Genomic DNA, 19,843 nt, shown 5'->3' on the forward strand with positions numbered 1-19,843 from the left:
CTTTCCCACCCCTCCCACCATGTGACCACGAACCTTCAACTTCTGGCTTTCTTCCTCTTTACTTACACCTTCTCAGTAAGGATAAACTTCACCAAGTCAACGTCTAATTAGAATATTCTCAAATTTCTATGTCCAATCTCAATCTATGAAGCAAAACTTCATCTGCTTGCCATGTATTTGAGGCAGATATGTAGTTAAGAATGTAACAGTAGAGTCAAACCACCTGCTTTAAATGCTGGCTCTATAATTGCCGAGTTCTTATGAGCCTGAACTTATTACTTCTGTGATTCATTTTCCTCATCTGTAAAGAAAGAATCATGATAGCATTTATCTGGCAGATTCACCAAAAGAATTATATAATTACATAAAAAAATTAGAATAGTTCCTGATACTTAAGTGTTGAAAAAGGTCTACTATCCTTTAGCCAAAATCCTTGCAGCCAAAAGTGTTTCAGAATGCACATTAGTACTTAGAGAGCTAACATGGTGTGTACTCTGTATATCACATGATCCTCCCCCAACCCTGGGGAAGTGACTAGGGCAGCACTCCCGCCCGAGAGGCAGAATGCTCACAAGTATTTCCTGCATCCTCGTGCATTTCCTAAAGTTAGTATAGGACATTGTGCCTATTTCTGACCAAAAGCTAGAAACAGAATTGAGTTCTATACTCTTTCCTGGCAAGTCTCATATCCCAAGATAGCAGAGAACCCCTCAACCCAAGTTGCTAAGTGACTGGGGAACACTTTCCTCTCCCTCCTCATACTGGCCACTGAGATTCAAAGTTCATTTGTTACACAGTACAAACTAGCTATCTAAGCTCTTCTAATTTTTGCAGTGAAAAGAATATTCACAATAAGTAGAACAGAGGAAGATTATAAATAGCCCTGTATCCACTCAGACAAGTTTTACTGCCAAATGAGTTAATATTGTGGACCTGCAAAAACCAGTGTGCGAGTGCACACACATATACACGCACACACCCCTCACACACTCTCAAGTTTTTCTCCCCACTATAATCTGAAACTTAACCTAGCCACGTGTGTCTACATCAACTACCCTCTGAAATGAATCTTGCTTCTCAGAATCACTGTTTCTAAGTTGGTACTACTGTTCTCAGCTACACAGCCTTAAACCTGGGTTCTACTTGATCTTTTCCTCCCTTTACCCACCTCACAGATACCAAGTTCCAATTTCTCCCTTCAGAAGCCCTTGAAATAAGATTCTGCTTCCCATTCTTCCTGACATCACCCTTGCTGGGACCCTTTCCCCTTGATTCTGGATTCCAAAGGCTACCTCTGTACTTCTCAGTTCCCCACTTCCTACCCACTCTATATTTCCTCTACAGTTCTAAGTATCTTGTCTTTTGTTTGTTTATTCCAGCAATTGAACCCAGAGGTGCTTAACCACTAAGCCACATCCCCAGCCCTTTTTATTTTTTGACAGAGGGCCTTACTAAGTTGCTGAGACTGGTCTCAAACTTGTGATCCTCCTTTTTCAGCCTCCGGAGTCACTGGGATTACATGTGTGTACCACCATGCCCAGTTCCAGTCCCAACTACCTTTTCTTTTACTTCTTTTTTGTTTTTTTGGACCAGGGATTGAACCCAGAGGGTTTAACCTCTGAGCTACATCCACAGTCCTTTTTATATTTTATTTAGAGACAGGGTTTCTCTAAGTTGCTTAGGGCCTCGTTAAGTTTCTGAGGCTGGCTTTGAACTCATGATCCTCCTGCCTCAGCCTCCCAAACTGCTGGGATTACAGTCTTGTGCCCTTGTGCCTGGCCCCAACTATCTTAATCATCTCTTTCACCGTATTCCTTTCTTGTTCAAAAAATAATCAGTGATACCAGGGTGCAGTGGCATACACCTATAATCCCAGCAGCTCAGGAGGCTGAGGCAGGAGGATCACGAGTTCAAAGCAAGGTGCTAAGCAACTCAGTGAGACCGCGTTTCTACATAAAATATAAAATAGGGCTGCAGATGTAGCTCAGTGGTAGAGTGTCCCTGGGTTCAATCCCCCAGTACCAAACAAACAAACAAACAACAACAACAAAAAAAAATCAGGGACACTCCTAACTATGCCATAAAGTCCAAATTCTCCACCACCATTTGAAATCCTTTGGGACTTACGCTCATTCCATTCACCTAACCATCACATATTATTTGTTCCCCAAGGACTCTCCTTTCCAGTCAGACCAATGCTCACTCTATTTTCTGAAATATGCCAAATCTATTCCTTCCTCTAGCCTTTAACAATGTTTCTTGACTTAGAGTGTCACTCTTCCTCCTTTCCACCTAACTGAACTTTTACACAACCTTCGCAGACTGGATTCAAGGGCCACCTCCACAAGAAATGACCCCATAACTCCTCTGGCTCAAGCTCACACCTTTCACTTTCCTGATTTCTCACAGCACTCACTCTTTGGACCATACAATCGATTAGGCACAGTCGCATACTACAGTAGTTTTCTTTCTTTTTTTCATGTATTTCTCATTTCCCAGTAATCCTAGGGTACAGGGAATACAACTAACATTTCTTTTATGCTTCTAAGAAGCCTGACTATACTCACTGGTTGAATTGAACAGAGGTGGACATAGCTGCTGAAAAAAAACTGTGGAGCTAATCCCAGGAACTGAGAGGCAGAGGCAAGAGGATGGCAACTTTGAGGGCAGCCTCAGCCACTCAGTGAAACCCTCTGCAACTTAGTGAGATTCTGTCTCAAAATAAAGAATAAAAAGAACTGAAGAGGTAGCTCAGTGGTAAATCAACCCTAGATTAAATCCCCAGGAAAAAAAAAAAAGAGGAAGGAAAGGAGGAAGGAAAGGAGGAAGGAAGGGAAGGAAGGAAGGAAGGAAAGAAAGAAAATTAGTTCTGGTATAAAAATTCAGGTTTAGGTAAGTTCAAGTGCCCAGTAAGCGTAATAGTAAGAGCCACACTCTGAAATGGGTCTGGGCAGGCCTCAAGGTTGAGCTAGATTTGGGAATCAGCAGAAACAATGGAAGACACCAGTAACACCAAATTTAAGAAGAAGTGACTTTCTCCAAGTCTGGGCTAATACGAAAACACGTAATCCAAAAGAACTCTTGAGAATCCAGAAAAAAATCACTGTTTATTAAACAAAGGTTTGTGAACTAGTTTGTTCTGGCAGAGGACTCAATTAGTCATTACCTGTCTTACCCTCTCTCTGATTCTGTATTGCTCCCTCTTCCTGCATTTGATGAATACCTTTGATGGCTTCCCACATCTTTGGAACTGGAGTCCTTATTTTGTCAGAGATTGTAAATAAATGAAAGAAAAAGAAAAGGGCAACAGGGCTGGGGATATAGCTCAGTACATAGAGTGCTTGCCTCATAGGCTCAAGGCCCTGGGTTTATCCCCAGCACAGAAAAAAAAAAAAAAAAAGGCAATGAAAATAAAAATTTTATTTGCATGTTTACATGTGTAACTCAGGAAAGTCAAAAGAGATCAGAAGAGTTCAGCAGAAGAGATGATTATAAACCAACCTTCTTAGAAAAAAAAATACCAGGCTTGTGTGTTGCTGTATATCTTATTTTCAAACTGGCTGACCCTCTTTTCAACAACCCTTGAAAGAGAAGGGAAGTCCTTAAGAGTCAGGTCTGTCATAGTAAAAGCAAAAAGCAGTCTGCTCAAAATCATCCACTCTGCTAGGAGAACAGCTCCTGTGATACTCTTCCTCTAGAACAGAAAGCCAAGGGCCTGCCCTGCTGATGTCTGCCACAAGGAAAGCAGTTTTTCCATTCAGAAGGACCCACTAGTGGACTGTCTGGAGAGTCAGATACAGACTGTGGGCTCTGATCAAGCATTTACTACCATCTTGATAAGATTCAAGGGAAATCAGAATAGTGGAAATAAAGATTCTATTTCTTCCTTTACTGGAGTTTTCTAAAATTAGACTAGATCCAGAAGTTTGCAGAAGATCATCAATCAGATAGTTGGAAATGACAGTTCCATAAAGGTGGAAAAACTTAGGCCTTTCAACTCCAAAACAGTACGTATAGTTGTGGTTAGAAATTGTTTGTTTCCCCAAATTCACACCTACAAAGCTAGAAGAGAAGTGATATAATCACTACAACTTCACATTTATACTTTTGTTTTACAATGTACAAAATATATTCTGTTCATGATCTTACCTACAACCTTATGAGGTAAACAAATATGATATTATGTCTACATTTCAGAAGGAAAAACTGAGATTCAGAAAGACTATATGACTTACATTTGGTAAAATTAATGTAACTAAGAGTCAGAAGATCTGGGTTTGCTACCTGATTCTACTCAATTACCTTTGTGTAAAAGCTCTATAAATCTTAAAATATTACACACATGTAAAATCTTAAAATATTACATACATTAACTATCATTGTGGAAAATACTCGGTAAATTATAAAATCGCTTGTTAACAGATGATTAACAAACAATTCTATGACTTCTAGGCCAGTGCTCTCTTTACTACAGGGCGCTGTCAGCCTTACAGAAAGCTAGTACCCACTGATAAACACTGTGAGTGAATGACAGCTAAGGGAATTTTGTACATCATGGCCTGCAAAACCATCCACAGGCCCCAGTCACACCTCTGATGTGCCTTACACCTAAAATATTCAGTCAGCTCTAACCATGCTGTAGGTTTCCAGAGACCAAACGTACAGAGAATACACAGAACACAGATCCAGTCTCCTAGTTCATGGCTGAGCATCTCGTTGCCCATAATACTTTCATAGCTGCTCAGAATGTTTACTTGTTCCCAGATGCGTTCTCCCTTTCAATTAATTATCAACCCTGTTTACTTAAAAGAAGAGGATGTCTTAATTCCTGCCAATCAGACATGTTGAGTTAGGTTTCCCAGTTCATCCAGCCTCAGCCACCAAACAATTCTATCAATGAACCCACCTCCTCTGGTTTTCTTGGCTATGCGGAGCTTGAGCCCCCTGAGGCTGTGCCCGTCTCAACTTGGCCTTGTAGCCAGCACTGCCACTCGCACACTGAAGAGCTTTTTGCTTCTGCCAACACCATTCCACCCATGAATAAAAACCAACTAGCTAAAACACTTGGTTACCTTCAACTGCAACTCCGTAATTTGAATCTTTAGCCCAATTTGACATTTCTTAGCTCAGTTTGGTATCTCTTAGCCATTTAAATTAGGTTCCGATCTTTCATTCCTCTTTCTTCCTAAGCATGGACCTTCTGGTGAAAAATTTGTAATGAAAGAAGTTATTTCATCCTATCCTAGGCCTAAGCTAACAACAACAACAACAAACATTAATTTACTCTATAAATTGTAAAGTCCCATGTCAACTTTCCAGGTGCTTTTATTACGCTAAATTATAAACTGTAAACACTTCTCCCCTATGTGTTCCCCATACTCTCATCTCACCTTCTCCCTTCTATAACTGCATTCTCTTTCTGCTTTCAAGATTTTTGCTGAAGAATACCTCTCCTGGTGAAAGCTGCTAGGCTTCCCAGAAGAAATCATTCTATAACCTTGACTTAAGGGGAAAAGCCATCTTGACACTTTCATTGCCTTTTTACCCAATATTGCCTAAAACCTTGAGCTTCACATTCCCCCAACAACAGAATCTTAGATAGGATTCCCATTGAAGAGCTTATAATAATTTGTAGAAACTCATGATCTGTGTAGAAGTATGGAGGCACCAATGAATCTCTACGTATCTCTAAGCATAGACTTAATTTCTTTTTGAATAACAATACTTTATACGGTATATAAGGCTGTACTCTCCGATAGTCACCAGTCACATGTATTTAACTTAATTAAAGGTAAATAAAATTTAGAGGGCTGGAGATATAGCTCAGTTGGTAGAGTGCTTGCCTCGCAAGCACAAGGCCCTGGGTTCAATCCCCAGCACACCACACACACACAAAAAAAAGTAAATAAAATTTAAAATCTGGTTCCTCAGTTGCTCAACAGACACATGTGGCTATTGGCTACCATATTAGACAGCACAAATATGGAGCATTCCTGTCATCACAGGAAGTTTATCAGACAGCACTGAGAGGCTGTTTACGAGTATTGTGAGGAATGATTAGAGGTACAGAACACGGATCATGAGTAAATGGTGGTCCCTTCAAATTCAATGAAACAACTTGTCTGGGAAATGAATTCCACTCTTCTAGAATGAATAGCAAAATTAAAAGCACATTTCATCTTTAACAGTTAACATAGGTCCTTACCAAAAATGTCTTTTTCTCACTGGCCCCTGCACACGAGCTTGTTGTTACTGTGGGGCTGTTCAGAAGAGCTGAGCTGCTGCTGTTGTGTTTTTTCTTTAAAAACAAAAAAACTGAGGTTAATGATTTGTATCCTCCATGTAACAGATAAAATTGTGACATTATTCAAGTAAATTGTGACATTATTCAAGTAACTTGTAGGTTCAAAGAGCCAGTACCCCGTGAGGATTAATTTTTAAAAAAAGTCAGTTCTTTATACAACCTTCACAACCACTGATTTGACTCCAATAACATAACAGCAGGCACAGGAAAAAATCAGGACTTCTTTCATAATAGCTTTTAGGCTCTAAGCAGGATTCCTAAAACGTAATTCCTGTTAAGGAACTATAGGGGACTAATCCACTACTGTTTTTCTCAGACAGTCCCGTTGTGTCTTCCAACTCAAAACAGCTTCCCCTTTTCACCCACTAAGTGATATCCATGCTAACAGTCCAGTTTGGAGAAAGATCAGCTAACTGGAGCAGTGTTCGCAGGCATACTCCACATAGGAAGACAGGAAGGAAACTGAGGTCATTAGGCTCAAGCCTGGGGGAGGGAACTCAATTCTGGTAAAATGCTCCTTGCAAAAGTGGCTTTGAATGTAAATAAGTTACAACAAGGGAGAACACATACAATTAGACAGACTAATGTATGAAAATATTAGAAGAATGAATCCTAATCTGTTCCTAGCCCAGTTGTACAAGATAATTACAATAAAAGCAGCTTTCTAAACTACATCTTTCCATTATAACATGGAACAAAAAGAATCCTCTCCATCCCAAGGGCCCCTTAGAATTCCTAAAGGCAGGAAATACTTACTCTAGGAGGCTCTATCTCAAAGACCACAGACAGAAAAAATTCTAGAGCCTTATGCTTTCTCTAGGAACCAAGGATACTTCGGAAGAACTGGTAGATAAGATGCAAATGTGAGAAGAGGTTAGCTCATGAGAGAAAGGATCTCATGGACAAATTTTCATCAAATGTGCAAAACCATCGGATACAGCACTGGTGATACCTACTAGGGAGGGAAGCTCCCCAGCCAATCACTCTTCTCTGCAAGCCAAAGTACCCAGGAAACAGAGCAATAAATGACACTAGAGGTGAGAAGATTCCCAAGAGCACACAGGTTTAAACGTTAATAAAAATAGGAGATGTTTTAGTAAAGAAGCACATGTTTCTCAATCAAACAGATACTTTCAACTATATATTATGAGTCAATAATGGGAAATAACTATAAACAATAACAACAAAATCATTCATTGTTGCCTTTAGAATATATTATGTGGCATTTTTAAATTTAAAAAAAATTTATTTCTGTGGTACTGAGGATTGAACCCAGGGGTGCTCTACCACCGTGCTAAATCCTTAGTCCTTTTTATTTTGAAACACAGTCTTGCTAAGTTGCAGAGGCTAGCCTTGAACTTGTCATCTTCCTGCCTCAGCCTCCCAAGTACATATGTAGCATTTTAATGAAAAAATTTCCTTTCCTAGTTATATTTTACCCAAGCTAATGCCAAAATTAATTAATTTTTGCTGAGTACATACTTGAAAGTATACTTTTAAATCCTTCTGAATTAGGAAGCATAAATCTGAATAATTGCCAAATAATCAGTAAAGGAAAAAAAATGTATGAATACTCTTCCTATAACAAGTGAAGGAATTATTTTCATTCTTTGTAAATGAAATGCTATGCACAAGGCTTTGGGTCTCCAAGTCATGGACTCATACCTGGTTGATATACATCATTTACCATTCAACAGACTGTGAAAGGAAAGAACCAACAGAATTCAAGCCTGTTAGTAGAGTAGCCTTAACTTATCATATATTTCCAATTGGAAAATCCGTCCCTAACAAATCTAGTTAAACTCTATTAGGGCCACACATACCTGCCTATTTGGATGACCCATGTCCTTGTTCTTCATGGTCTCATATCCAGACACGCGGGGACGTCGGCTCATCTGGAGGGCCACCAGATCCTTCATGATTGAATCCAATGCCTCCTGTTCATCTGCAATGAAAAAGAACACACAGGCTAAGGGACTTAAACAGAGACCAGCAAAGCAGTTCCACAAATTATACAACTAATACTTAGGGGGTTCTGCCCAGTTAAAATGACAGACCCAGTAACAACAATCACTGCAGTGGATGCCTTCCTAAAGTAGATAACTAAGGTCAGATTATGACAATTTGAATTTTAATGAATTTTTAAAAGCACTTCAGTCAGATGTCTGACAATATTTACCAACTGATTGCAACTAAAGGATGTACTGAAAAAGAGTAATTTGTCCAGTATTAGAAAAACTCAACATGAAAAACAGATGAAAAGTTGTAACCAAGGCATGATGGTACATACCTGTAACCCCAGCAACTCAGAAGGCTGACACAGGAGGATAGTAAGCTCAATGCCAGCCTGGGCTAATGAGATCCTGACTCAAAATAAAAAATAAAAAGGGCAGGGGATCTATCTCAGTGGTAGAGTGCCCCTGAGTTCAATCCTCAGTATCGCAAAAAAAGAAAAAAAAAGAGGAAAAAAAGTTGCAGTGCAGAACAACACAGTACAGTGTAATAGGATATTAATGATAATGAAAAGATAAATTCAGAGAGAGAGCAGATTATGGGACATGGTCAGTCCCAGACCTATTCTTAAAGCGTTACATGTAGGACAGCAAATCTTAAAAGGTACGAAACAAGGACCTCAGATACTTGGAACAGAGTTGTTTTACAAGCCTTGCCTTTGAATGCCCCTCCACCCCCAGCTCTACAAAGTTTACAGCCCTTCTGCTTCCTATAGGAAAGTCAAAGGGCAGTTCTATTGTTTTTCTTACCCGACCAAGCAATGCATTGTCTCTACCTTACTGGCATTACTTTCAATCTCCTTTCCTTGAAATAGCATAAAGTACTAGAGTTCTCATATACTGGAAACTGAGCAAACGCAGGACCCAAATCAGCCCAATTCCAAGTTTTGCTAAATTCTCCCAGGTTCTTCAAGAGGTCTCTGTTCATTCAAATAACATTTAGAGGTTGAAAATAAATAAATCTGTTGATCTGGAAGGAAATATGAGGGATGAGTTGTTACATACACTCACAAGCTTTGGTGACAAGTGAGTCACTCGGGGACTTGGGATACACCTTTTAAAGAAGCAAGTACAAAAGACTCCTCCCAAAGAGAGTGCCTATCTTCTGCCCTTTATCTTTGTCCCTTGGAAATATTCTAATACCCCAATGGAAAGGAAAGAACAGCATGATTCCAGTTTCTTCTCCCATACTAGTTGCCTCTCCCTTCTTCCTAGACTACTCTGCTCAGATGCCCGCCACACCTCAAAGGAGGTAAAGGAAAGGAAGGACAAAAGTGCCTATAAAGGGGTTTTTGTCTGTCCAGAAAAGTAAAATTAGACTTAAAACTTGCAAGAAAAACACCAGAAAAGTAGCTTCCCTATGATTCTACTTCAAAACATACACAAAAGTTTGTACAGGGCAACAAAGTTATAGTAGGGAAAGCATTCAGAGGAGACAACAAATGGGAAGTAGTTATCTCCAAAAAGACATTAGTCAAAATTAAAGCACATTAAGTCCCATCACTATGTTATATTTTCTAGCAACTTCCTTATATACTCCTTAGAGAAAGAGAACTTGGGGTTGAGGATATAGCTCAGAGGTAGGGGTAGTGGGGGGACTATCTTGTTTTTTTGTTTTGTTTTTTAGCCTTACAACCAAGATTTTAAAACTAGAAAATAGGGCTGAGGGTGTACCTCAGTGGTAAAATGCTTACCCAGCACACATAAGGCCCAGGCTTTGATCTCTGGCACACACACAAAAAAGAGGAGGTGGGGGAGAATTTCAGTTGTCTAAACTCTGATATTGAATAAACAGGAATGTGAATAAAGCACACACACTTTTTTGAGTCAAATCCACAAGTATGACTGGCAGAATTATTTCTAATTCTGTATCAGATGATGCTATTATAAGAGTTGGTTTATCAGATTAACAAATTCTGTCTCCAGGAAGTTAAGCTAACCAATTCCCAATAATGCTTAATAGATAAACTTGTTTGGTAGTTTTAAGCACTGAGAACACACTAAGGAATGATCTGACACTATCATTTGAATGATACAAGAGAACAAGCTTACAGAATCTGATTTTGTGTCAAAGTTACTAGAAGCAAACAAGTTCTTCAACTGATACTTCAAACTGAGGACATGGATAGAGACAGGGAAGCAAATCAAGTGGCTTTTTTAGGCATTTCTTCCTTGATTGCAATTTTAACTGAATTATTTGCACCTCTTCAGTGTGGTATTCCTAAGCAAACAAAACTTACTCTCCCTAAACCTCAATTTCCCCATCTGCAAAATGGGAATAATAAAAGCTTTATTTCACAGATTTGTTGTGAAAATTAAAAAGAAAGGATGGAAGAAAGAACAAATTAACTTACAAATTACTTCTCATGGTACCTAACATTTAGTAATGCTAAAAAAATGCTGGCTATTATTATCATCAATAGGAAAAGGTCAGTGGAAAAAGACTGGAGGCCACTTAATCTACCTTAGCACTTAAATTTAATCCTGAAAATTTCTTAATCATTAACAATAACCATTTACTAAACACTTATCATGTTTTATACATTAGAAAGTTTTATTCTTTTGTTTGTTTTTAGGACACTGGGGATTGAACCCAGGGCTTCATGAAACAGGGCAAGTGCTTTACTGTTGAGCTACGACCCAGCCCCATTACAAAGCTTTAAAAGTTTCTTCAAGGCATTTCAATTCAAGGGGTAAAAGAATAAACACCATACAAAAATATGAGTTTATAGAAAACATGGACCAAGGCTGGGGATACAGCTCAGTAGAGCGTTTTTTTCCACTCTCTTTTTTTCCATATATACTGTGCCCAGCACAGTTTAAAACACACACACACACACACACACAAATGTTAAACGCAAGACACCGTCAACCACATGCCTATAACCCCAGCAACTCAGGAGGCTGAGGCAGGAAGATCACAGACTTGAGACTAGCTTGGGCAGCTCAGCAAGACCCTTGTCTCAATGTAAAATAAAAAAAGGGTGGGGGGTGCAGAGCAGTGGTAGAGCACTTGCTAGCAAGTGTGAGGCCCCAAATTAAATCCCCAGTATCCAACCTCCAAAAAAATGGAGGAGGGCTGGGGAAATAGCCCACTAGCCCTGGGTTCAATCCCCAGTTCCGCAAAAAAAAAAAAAAAAAAAAAAAAAAATTGGAAGAGAGGGCGGGGAGGAGGAAGAGGAAGGTGGAACATAGGAAGGGAAAGGGAAGAGTGTTCACAGAAAATATAAAAGAAGGCATCTATAAAACAAGAATCAGAGTTCAGGCTTAAAAAGTGGAAACTCTTAGTTTTAAGCAGATAGGTATCCATAATTCCCCAGTGGCATGTACTTTTTTGTTTCCAAAACCCAGACCTAGGGCATGGGAGCTGCCAAACAACATACTCTTCTCTCTTTAGCTCCAGCAGGAAGTCATCCTTCCAGATTGAGATATTACTTCTATCTAAAAGAAGGGTCTTAAGACATTTCCCATATAAGAGTTTCTCTGGCTAAAAACCCAGAAAAGTGGCCAGAAGCAGTGTCCTCCAATAAACATTGTCATCTGGCAAGATGTCTGATTACTATGCCACACACTCTATTTTTTTCCATATATACGAATCCCCAAAGTAATATTTTTATCTTTGTTTTCACTTAACTAATGATGTTATTTCTTCATCTTGCCAAGGCTCTACCCAGCTCTGCCAGATTGTCTGATCACACTGCTCACCCAGGAGAGCCTATGCTTCAGAATGTCCCTGAGTCAGATTTTACTTTCTCTTCATGACATTTCACATACTTCCAATGCCTCCACCCTGTCCATACCCAAGCAAACATCATTTTATAACAAGTATGTGCAAAAAGTTCGCATCCTCAGTTCACAAATTTTTCTCCTTCAATAACATGGTTGAACCTTTGCTAGATCTCAAAGTCAAATTCTGGTGTTTATTTTTCTGTTTCTAGGATATAACAGGCATCTGACATTAATTTACAGTTCAAAAATTTTAAATACATATTACAAAGAAAACCACTGCTTCCTCATAAGAAGTAATACCTTTATGTTTTAATATCTGAAAAAACTATAGGCTATAGGATTATGTGCATTAACCCCTAAGTTACAGAATTGAGCTCTCTTTCTTATAAATCTTTACATACTTTGACAAAGTACCTATACTTTTCTTGTTGCACTTACTGATTAACCATCCCTAATCCAAAATTTGAAATGAGTTATGAATGCCATGCAAATATTCCCAAATCCAAAACCTCCGAAATTTCAAACACTTCTGAGCCCAAGTATTTTAGAGTTTTAAAAAAAACTAACATTCAACCTGTATTTGTTTATGCTTCTGGTTCACATAATCTAACTAACTTCTTGAGCAGGATAATGCAGATACAGGGCTTAATACTACACCTGGAACATAGGAAATACTTGACAAATGGGCAAAAAAAATAAATGGATAGCTTACAATGAATCAGAATTGATTCTTATCATCTGTGTGTTCACCAAAGTAGTACTTAATGGATTTACAAATGCTTAAAATTCAGTTTTAAAATCCAACTGTCATTTTTTAAAAAATATCAGAAATCAAGTTATAACTTAATTATGTGAAACCGCAAATTGAGGTTTTCTTTCTTTCTTTCTGGTACTGTGGATTGAACCCAGGGGCACTTCATCATTGAGCCACATGCCCAGCTTTTTTTTTTTTTTTTTTTTTCTTTTTATAAATATTGAGATAGCCTTTTGCTAAATTGCCTCAGACTCCCAAGTCACCGGGATTACAGGCACACATCACTAAACCTGGCTGTAATTCAAGTTTCAATCAAAAGTTACTAACTGGGCTGGGGCTGTGGTTCAGTGGTAGAGTACCTGTCCAGCATGTGTGAGGCACTGGGTTCAATCCTCAGCACCACATATAAAATAAAGGTCCATTGACAACTAATAAATATATTTTTAAAAAAAAAAGTTACTAACCATTCTGAGTCTACACAGGTGATCAGATTCTAGCCAAACTGAACTGAATTTGGTCTTTCCAAAGAGCTCCCAGCAGCCTTAGAACCCTAGAGATACAGACCTCTCTCTGTAAATCACAATGATTCTGACATCAAATCAAGTTGTCAACCAGAACCAGACCATCTTTAATCCTGTACTTAGTTCACTATAGTTTCCTTAACATTTCCAAGTAGTTACATGTTTTTCAGTGATATATCCCACTAAGTTTCAGATTACATTTATAAAAACATCAAATAAGCACTAGTGAATTAGTCTCAGGTATTATAAACAGCATTTGCCACTACAATTACTAAAAGTGGGAGGGAATTCTACAGTTACCAAGAAAAAACCAACCGGTCAATCCCACTTTTTTCTTAATAGTTATAAAGTGTGGTATCAAAGTCACAAGAATATTTCCTATTGTTTACAAAGTATAGTTTCCACTAGAAATTTACTGGAACTAATAACCAATATTAAATCTGACCTGTTTTTATTAACAATCCAAGTTGTCAAACAGGCTTGAGTCTGGGGCATAGAACAACTCAGGAAAATATGACTATTAACAAAAGAACCTGCAGGGCAGGGTATTCAAATTCATTTTAGTCCTTTCTTCACTGGGATGGAGTTTAACCCATTTAACTAAAATATTAAGGGATGTATGTTTCTTTTTCATCAAATTATTTCAGTTATTTGGTGCTGGGGATTGAACCCAGGGCCTTTTGCTTGCTGGTTAAGTTTATTTAGAACTACGGCAACCAAAGCAAACTAAACTGGGGAGGAGTTTTCATTGTTTACATCACCAAAATAAAACTAGTATTTCAGAGAGACTGTGTCTATGTGTTCATATAACCTTGCTGAGCTCTACACAAAGCAAATGAAAGAACCCTGTGTCTGGAGAACTCAATACTACTTCTAAAAGTGTGTTAAGATCATCTACAGAAAAGAAAGAAGTAGGGAATGGCAAGTGGAGAAAGAGCCACGGCAGACCTTTTTAAATTGCTTGTCTAACATATTGCTGCCACCAGGCAAGTTAATTCCCCTCTTCACTGTCTCAGTTTTTAAATGTAACTGATAAGGGGACAACTTAAAAGTTCCTGGTCCTTTATCTTTGGGACTCTGAACCTACCTATATAGTTCCTTTGCTCCCCATCACTTTCTCCATACTCACAGACTTAAAACTTTTTGAAAAAGTCTTGAAATGTGAAAACAGGTTCATATATCTATTTTAGATAATGAGTAGTAGCCCTCATATCTGGACAGTCTTAACTGGTTTTGCAAAGTGTGGACACCCTCAAGTTTTTCACAATCGCTTTTGGACTTTATGCTGCCCCATAAGACAAGAGCAAAGACTTAATAGAAGACTATTACAATACAGGTTCATAATTCTATTCAAAGATTAGTTCAAATTCTATAAATGTTAAAAGGCTTGAGAGGACAAAAAGAATTCTGTGCCTCATTTACAGTAAGTATTCAAAAAAATGTTTGTGGGATTATATATTTGAACACCAGGCTTTATTGGGTTCCTTAAGTCTCATGGGAAACCTTTCCTAGGAGAAAGAACTTCTGAAGAACAGAATGAGAAGGAAACAAGAAGTCCAGCAAATGAATAAACCCTTCCTCTACTGTATGAGGGACAGCATGAAACAGAACAAGGCAATTCATTCAAAGACAGTGTGGAGATGGGTCACAAATGAATATCTAACCAATGTGACACAGCACACATGTAACCTCCTACAAAAATGACTTGACCTTATTATTAGGGCAAAGCAAACATTAACATTCCTTCTTCACATGGGGCACTGCGGAGAAGCAATAAATGGTTTTGCAAAGGATCCTTTTTTGCACCAAGTTCACCCTTTTAATAATTCTTGTGAATGGGGACAACAGTATCACACTGCCTGTTCCGCCTGTTCCTTAATCTAGTCCAATGGTCATTTGTAAAGTACCAAAAAGGATATGAAATCTAATTTAGTTCAAGTGCTGAGTGTGGAAGACATTATCAGCTTTTCTTAGATTACACATTCACAGCTGAAACTGCAAATATTGACAAAAAGGAAATGATTTCCTAGAATTTTTTCTGTAGCAAATGTTTCTTTCAAAAGTTACATAATTTCAGGGATACCACAAGATAAAAATAATAGATGTAAAATACCACAACTGAATTTTTCAAAACGCAGCGGATGGACTATAACCTGCAGCACCCTACCATTCCTAAGTGTCTGCAATCTGCGTGAGCACGCATTTCTCAACCACGCTGTTGATAACAGAGATTCGAGTTTAATCACTTCGCAGCCGATCCTCGCACGCCCTTCCCCCTGCGCTGGGGCGCGCACCAGGACTCGAGAGCAAGCCCCGGGAACTCACAGACTGGCCTATGTGAGCAAAGGGAAGGAAATGACACAGGCAGGAAAAAAAAGCAAATCAAGGAAAAGACACAACAGCAGCTGGGCCTGCACCAGCCTCCAGCCCGGGCCTCACACTGCGCTCTCGCTCCCCCGCCCTCGGGCTCGCGAGCCGGCTCGCTGGGGCTGGAGCCCGCAGCCCAGCTGAGCACTGGCCCTGGGTCCCGCCGCCGCCGCCGCCTCCTGGGGATGCGCCCTCCGCGTCGCCAGGAAAGAGGGCTGCCTAGTAGGCTCGGTCGGCGGGGCAGCCCCGGAGCCATAAACCCGGCCCCGAGCCGCAAGCGGGTGGGCGGGGGGCCGACGGTCCACAGCCCGGGGCCGGGCGGGCTGTCCATGCCTGTCAGGCGGCGGCCCAGGGTTCTCCTCCCCTCCAACCGGGGCGGGGCGTCGCGAGCAGCGCGGGCACAGGCCGGGGCGGTGGCGACACTCACCCATGGTGGCGATGGCGGCGGCGGCTCGAGCCCAGGAGTGTCACCTCCGCAGCAGAGGCTGCATGCCGGGGGCCCGGGCGGCGGGGACGGCAGCGGGCCTGGCTCCGCACGGGGGCCGCGGGCTGCGCTCGGGGCCCCCGCCGCCTCCCCAGGCTCCGGCTCCGGCTCCGCCCGCAGCCGGGCACTGTGGCATGGGCAGGGTGGCCCGCTACATCCCGGGCGCTCCCGGGCTCGGCCCAGCCCGGCCTCGGCGGCGCCGCTCGGCCCGCCCGCCCACCAGTCCCTCCGTCCGGCAGTCGTTCGGTCCGGCCACTGTTCTCCACCTCAGGAACGCTCCGAAAAACAAACCGCTGGTCGCGCAGCTCGCCCCCCTGTCTGTCACTCACGCCAGCACCCTCCAATCCCAGGCAGCTGCTGGACCTTCGCACCACCTCTACTCACTTCACCAGCCAATAACGAGGAGGAAGTCAGCTGCCCCCGCTGCCCCCGCCCCGGCTCTCTCCCAACACCCTAAACTCTCTCAGCCGCCAGCTAATCAACAGCACCACACGAATAACTAATCCCGCCTCCTCCCTCAGGATGCCAATAGCAAAGCGAAGTCGGTTTCCAAGGGATGGCTGGCGCCTGCCAATCATGGAAACATAGCCGGTTTCCCGTGCTGCTAGCCAATACGGAGAAGGCTGAGAGCCCCAGTCGCTGCGCATCTCTAGCTGGCGCTCTCTCCATCTCTTCCCGGGAGGTGTGGGCTGCTCCAATCACAGCTCGGGTGTGAGGCCCCGCCCATATTCCCACCTCCCATCAGTCATCGAAGGCTTTGCGGACGCGCGGGCTGGCGCGGTTCCCAGCGGGCTACTCTGGGGCTGGGGTTAGGAGGCGGTCGCCAGGGCCCTTGGGCCTTCCGCCCTCCAGTTCAAGGAGGCCCCGCTGTGTGGACCACTCCGGAGGCCAGCGCCTTGCTCCTCCCGGTGTTAGCCCCCGGCGCGTAAAGAATGGGGAGGGTCTGGCTCTGAGCTTCGCGTCGGATCCCTGGTTCGCCCTCCGGTGTGGAGGCCGGGCTTGCCCAGAGGAGGGAGGTCTCGCCACTGCCCCCTTTTCCCTGGGTCTCAGACCTCCGGAGCCACATCCTTGGGTCTCCGTTCCTCAGGGCCCAGAGGTTGGGGTAGTGCTAGGATGTGGGTCACCACATTCTGTGAATTCGCCAAAGGTTCTTTTCGGAAAATAGCTTTTTTCTAGTTATTAAAAATAACACAAGCATTTTGTATTAAAAAAAAAAAATTTGAAAAGCGCAGAAAACTACAAAGAAGAAAATTGGAACTCGCCCAGAGATAATTTTATCTATTTCCTACCTAGATATAAGTTTGACAAAATATGGCTTCATATTGTTTTGTAATGTGCTCACATTGTCTTATAAGCGTTTTCCCGAGCAACTAAATATTGTTCTGAAACAATTGTACCGGCTGCATGATATTTCAAAACAGTGACTATAATTCATTTTCCCAACCCCTCATTGTTCAACATCTTATATACCCAGATCTTCAGATTCCAAGTCCACCACAATTAATGTGGCTCTCTTCCTCTGATCACTTTTTCAGTAAAATATGCCGGTGACTGCAGAGTAAGCCTTCTCAGGTATCATTTTCAACTGACACCTAACAACCTTTAATGGGGGCTTGCCTTGAGTGTCAAATTCCTTAAGAATTACTTCAGTGCCTCCATTTTTCTTACACCCACTTCCTAATATTTAATTAGCCCTCATCTCCTATTTTTCTTCAATAAGTTTTTAAAGCTCATATTCCCACCAGATTAGGTCGCCACTCAATTTATTGGAGTTCTTTAACAATAATAATCTCTTTTCTGGGATGGGGAAATAAAAGGGAAGGAAACATTTATCAGCCATTTGCTATAGACCAGACATGTCATTTTATTTAAGTTCCATGTCCAAGTGATGGAACCAGGAGTCATACCAGGTCTGTCTGACTCCATGCACAAGTCTAGTGTTTCTCAACCTATTTTTTTTTCCCATTATCCATCCCTGCCAGGAGAAATTTTTAATAAATTAACTAATTTTTATGTATTTGTGTGTGTGTGTGTGTGACCTAGGACTGAATCCAGGACCTTGCACATGCTAGGCAAAAAAGCTCTACCAATGAGCTACATCCCAGTTGTTCTTAGTGGTACTGGGGACTGAACTCCGGGGTGCTCTACCACAGAGATATATCCCCAGCCCTTTTTCTTTCTCTCTCTCTCTCTCTCTCTCTCTCTCTCTCTCTCTCCTTTTTTATTATTTTTTTATTTTTAAATTTTGAGACAGGGTCTCACTAAGTTACCTAACCAGGCTGAGAATTTGGGATTATAGGATTGCACTATCATGCCCAGTCCCTCGTCTGAAAATTTTAATTAATTAAATTTAAGCTCTTCCTAACAAAAGATATTAAACACTAAGGAATAAGAGTTTGTCAGATGGAGTTGAACTCTGAAGGTCACATATCATTGTAAAGTCTAAAGGTTTTTTTTTTTTTCCATCTCTGATAATTTTTGTCCCACTGGGGACAATATCACCCCATTAAGAAAATATATAATAGGCCAATGCTAGAAGTCACTACCTACCAACCTGAGGCCCAGATTTGACTCTTAATTTTATTGACCTTGAGGTCAATATAAAAAATGATATGTATGCCAGCAGAATTCTAGTACCCACTCCAAGACCTATATCTGAAGCCTGAGCAGTAGCTTCTCTTGGAATGTCTAATATACATAATCCACAAGAACTCTGGATTCTTTTCCCCTTCACCCAAGATTCTGCTCCCATTTTCCAATTGTTAAAGTACAAACCTAAGAGGAGGATTCCTTGATTCTTTGTTTTCCCTAACAAACATATATCTGAACACGTAGCATATCTTTTCAGCTCTCATTTTAAAATGTATCCGAATCCATTCACTTCACACTACCACCATTCCCGACTAAGCCATACCCTCTCTCTCCTGGATAATTGTCCTAACCTCCTATCTGATCTGTTTCCTCTGGGTTGCCCCCCAAATGATTCTCCAACAGTAACCAGAGTGATCCTTGTTAAACATAATTCAAATCAAGCCACTCCTTGCTGTCAACCATCTAATGTCTTCCCATCACACCCAGAACAAAACCCCAATTTTTTGTCACCAGGCCCAACAGGCGCTGATCCCAACCATCCTTTCCAAACCCTTCTACCACTGCTGGCCTCCTTCCAGGCTGGCCTCCTTAACATTCTTTGAATCTACCAACTTTTTTACCTCAGGACCTTTGCACTTGCCATTCGTTCTGCTGGAGTGCTCTTCCCCAAGATATTCCCATTTCTGTACTTCAGGTCTGCTCAAATGTCAATTCTTAAGAGTAATCATTCCTAGACACACTATCAAAAATAGCCCTGGGCTGAGGTCGTAGCTCAGTGTTAGAGCACTTGCCTAGCATGTGTGAGGCACCAGGTTCAAGTCTCAGCACCACATATGAATAAATAAAGGTCCATTGACAACTTAAAAAAAATTTTAAAAATAGCTTTTTCTTGGCACTGGGGCTGTAGCTCAGTGGTAGAGTGCTTGCCTCGCACAGGCAAGGTACTGGGTTCGATCCTCAGCCCCACATAAAAATAAATAAATACAGATATATTAAAAAATAGCCTTTCTTCCTTCCATCATTCCGTATTTTCATATTTTGCCTTGTTTTTTTTCATAGTGCCTGAAATTGTTTTCTCCA

General features: G+C 41.2%; 1 protein-coding gene across 2 annotated transcripts in view; it reads right to left on the minus strand.

The window, feature by feature from the left end:
• MAP3K3 (mitogen-activated protein kinase kinase kinase 3) overlaps positions 1-16,538 on the minus strand; it is a 63,018-nt gene extending 46,480 nt beyond the window's left edge. The window contains exons 1-3 of one of the 2 annotated variants that reach the window (XM_079132354.1): positions 16,115-16,530; positions 8,128-8,249; positions 6,206-6,298 (exon numbers count right to left, since the gene is read on the minus strand). In XM_079132354.1, the coding sequence (XP_078988480.1) occupies positions 6,206-6,298; positions 8,128-8,249; positions 16,115-16,118 (219 nt within the window). In that variant the 5' untranslated portion in view covers positions 16,119-16,530. Of the gene's footprint in view, positions 1-6,205; positions 6,299-8,127; positions 8,250-16,114 lie in introns of both variants that reach the window. The other variant, XM_079132355.1, reaches the window with a different exon arrangement.
• Positions 16,539-19,843: the final 3,305 nt, after the last annotated feature.

Source organism: Sciurus vulgaris (genome assembly GCF_902686455.1).
Source record: "Sciurus vulgaris genome assembly, chromosome: 3".
NCBI lineage: Eukaryota > Metazoa > Chordata > Mammalia > Rodentia > Sciuridae > Sciurus > Sciurus vulgaris.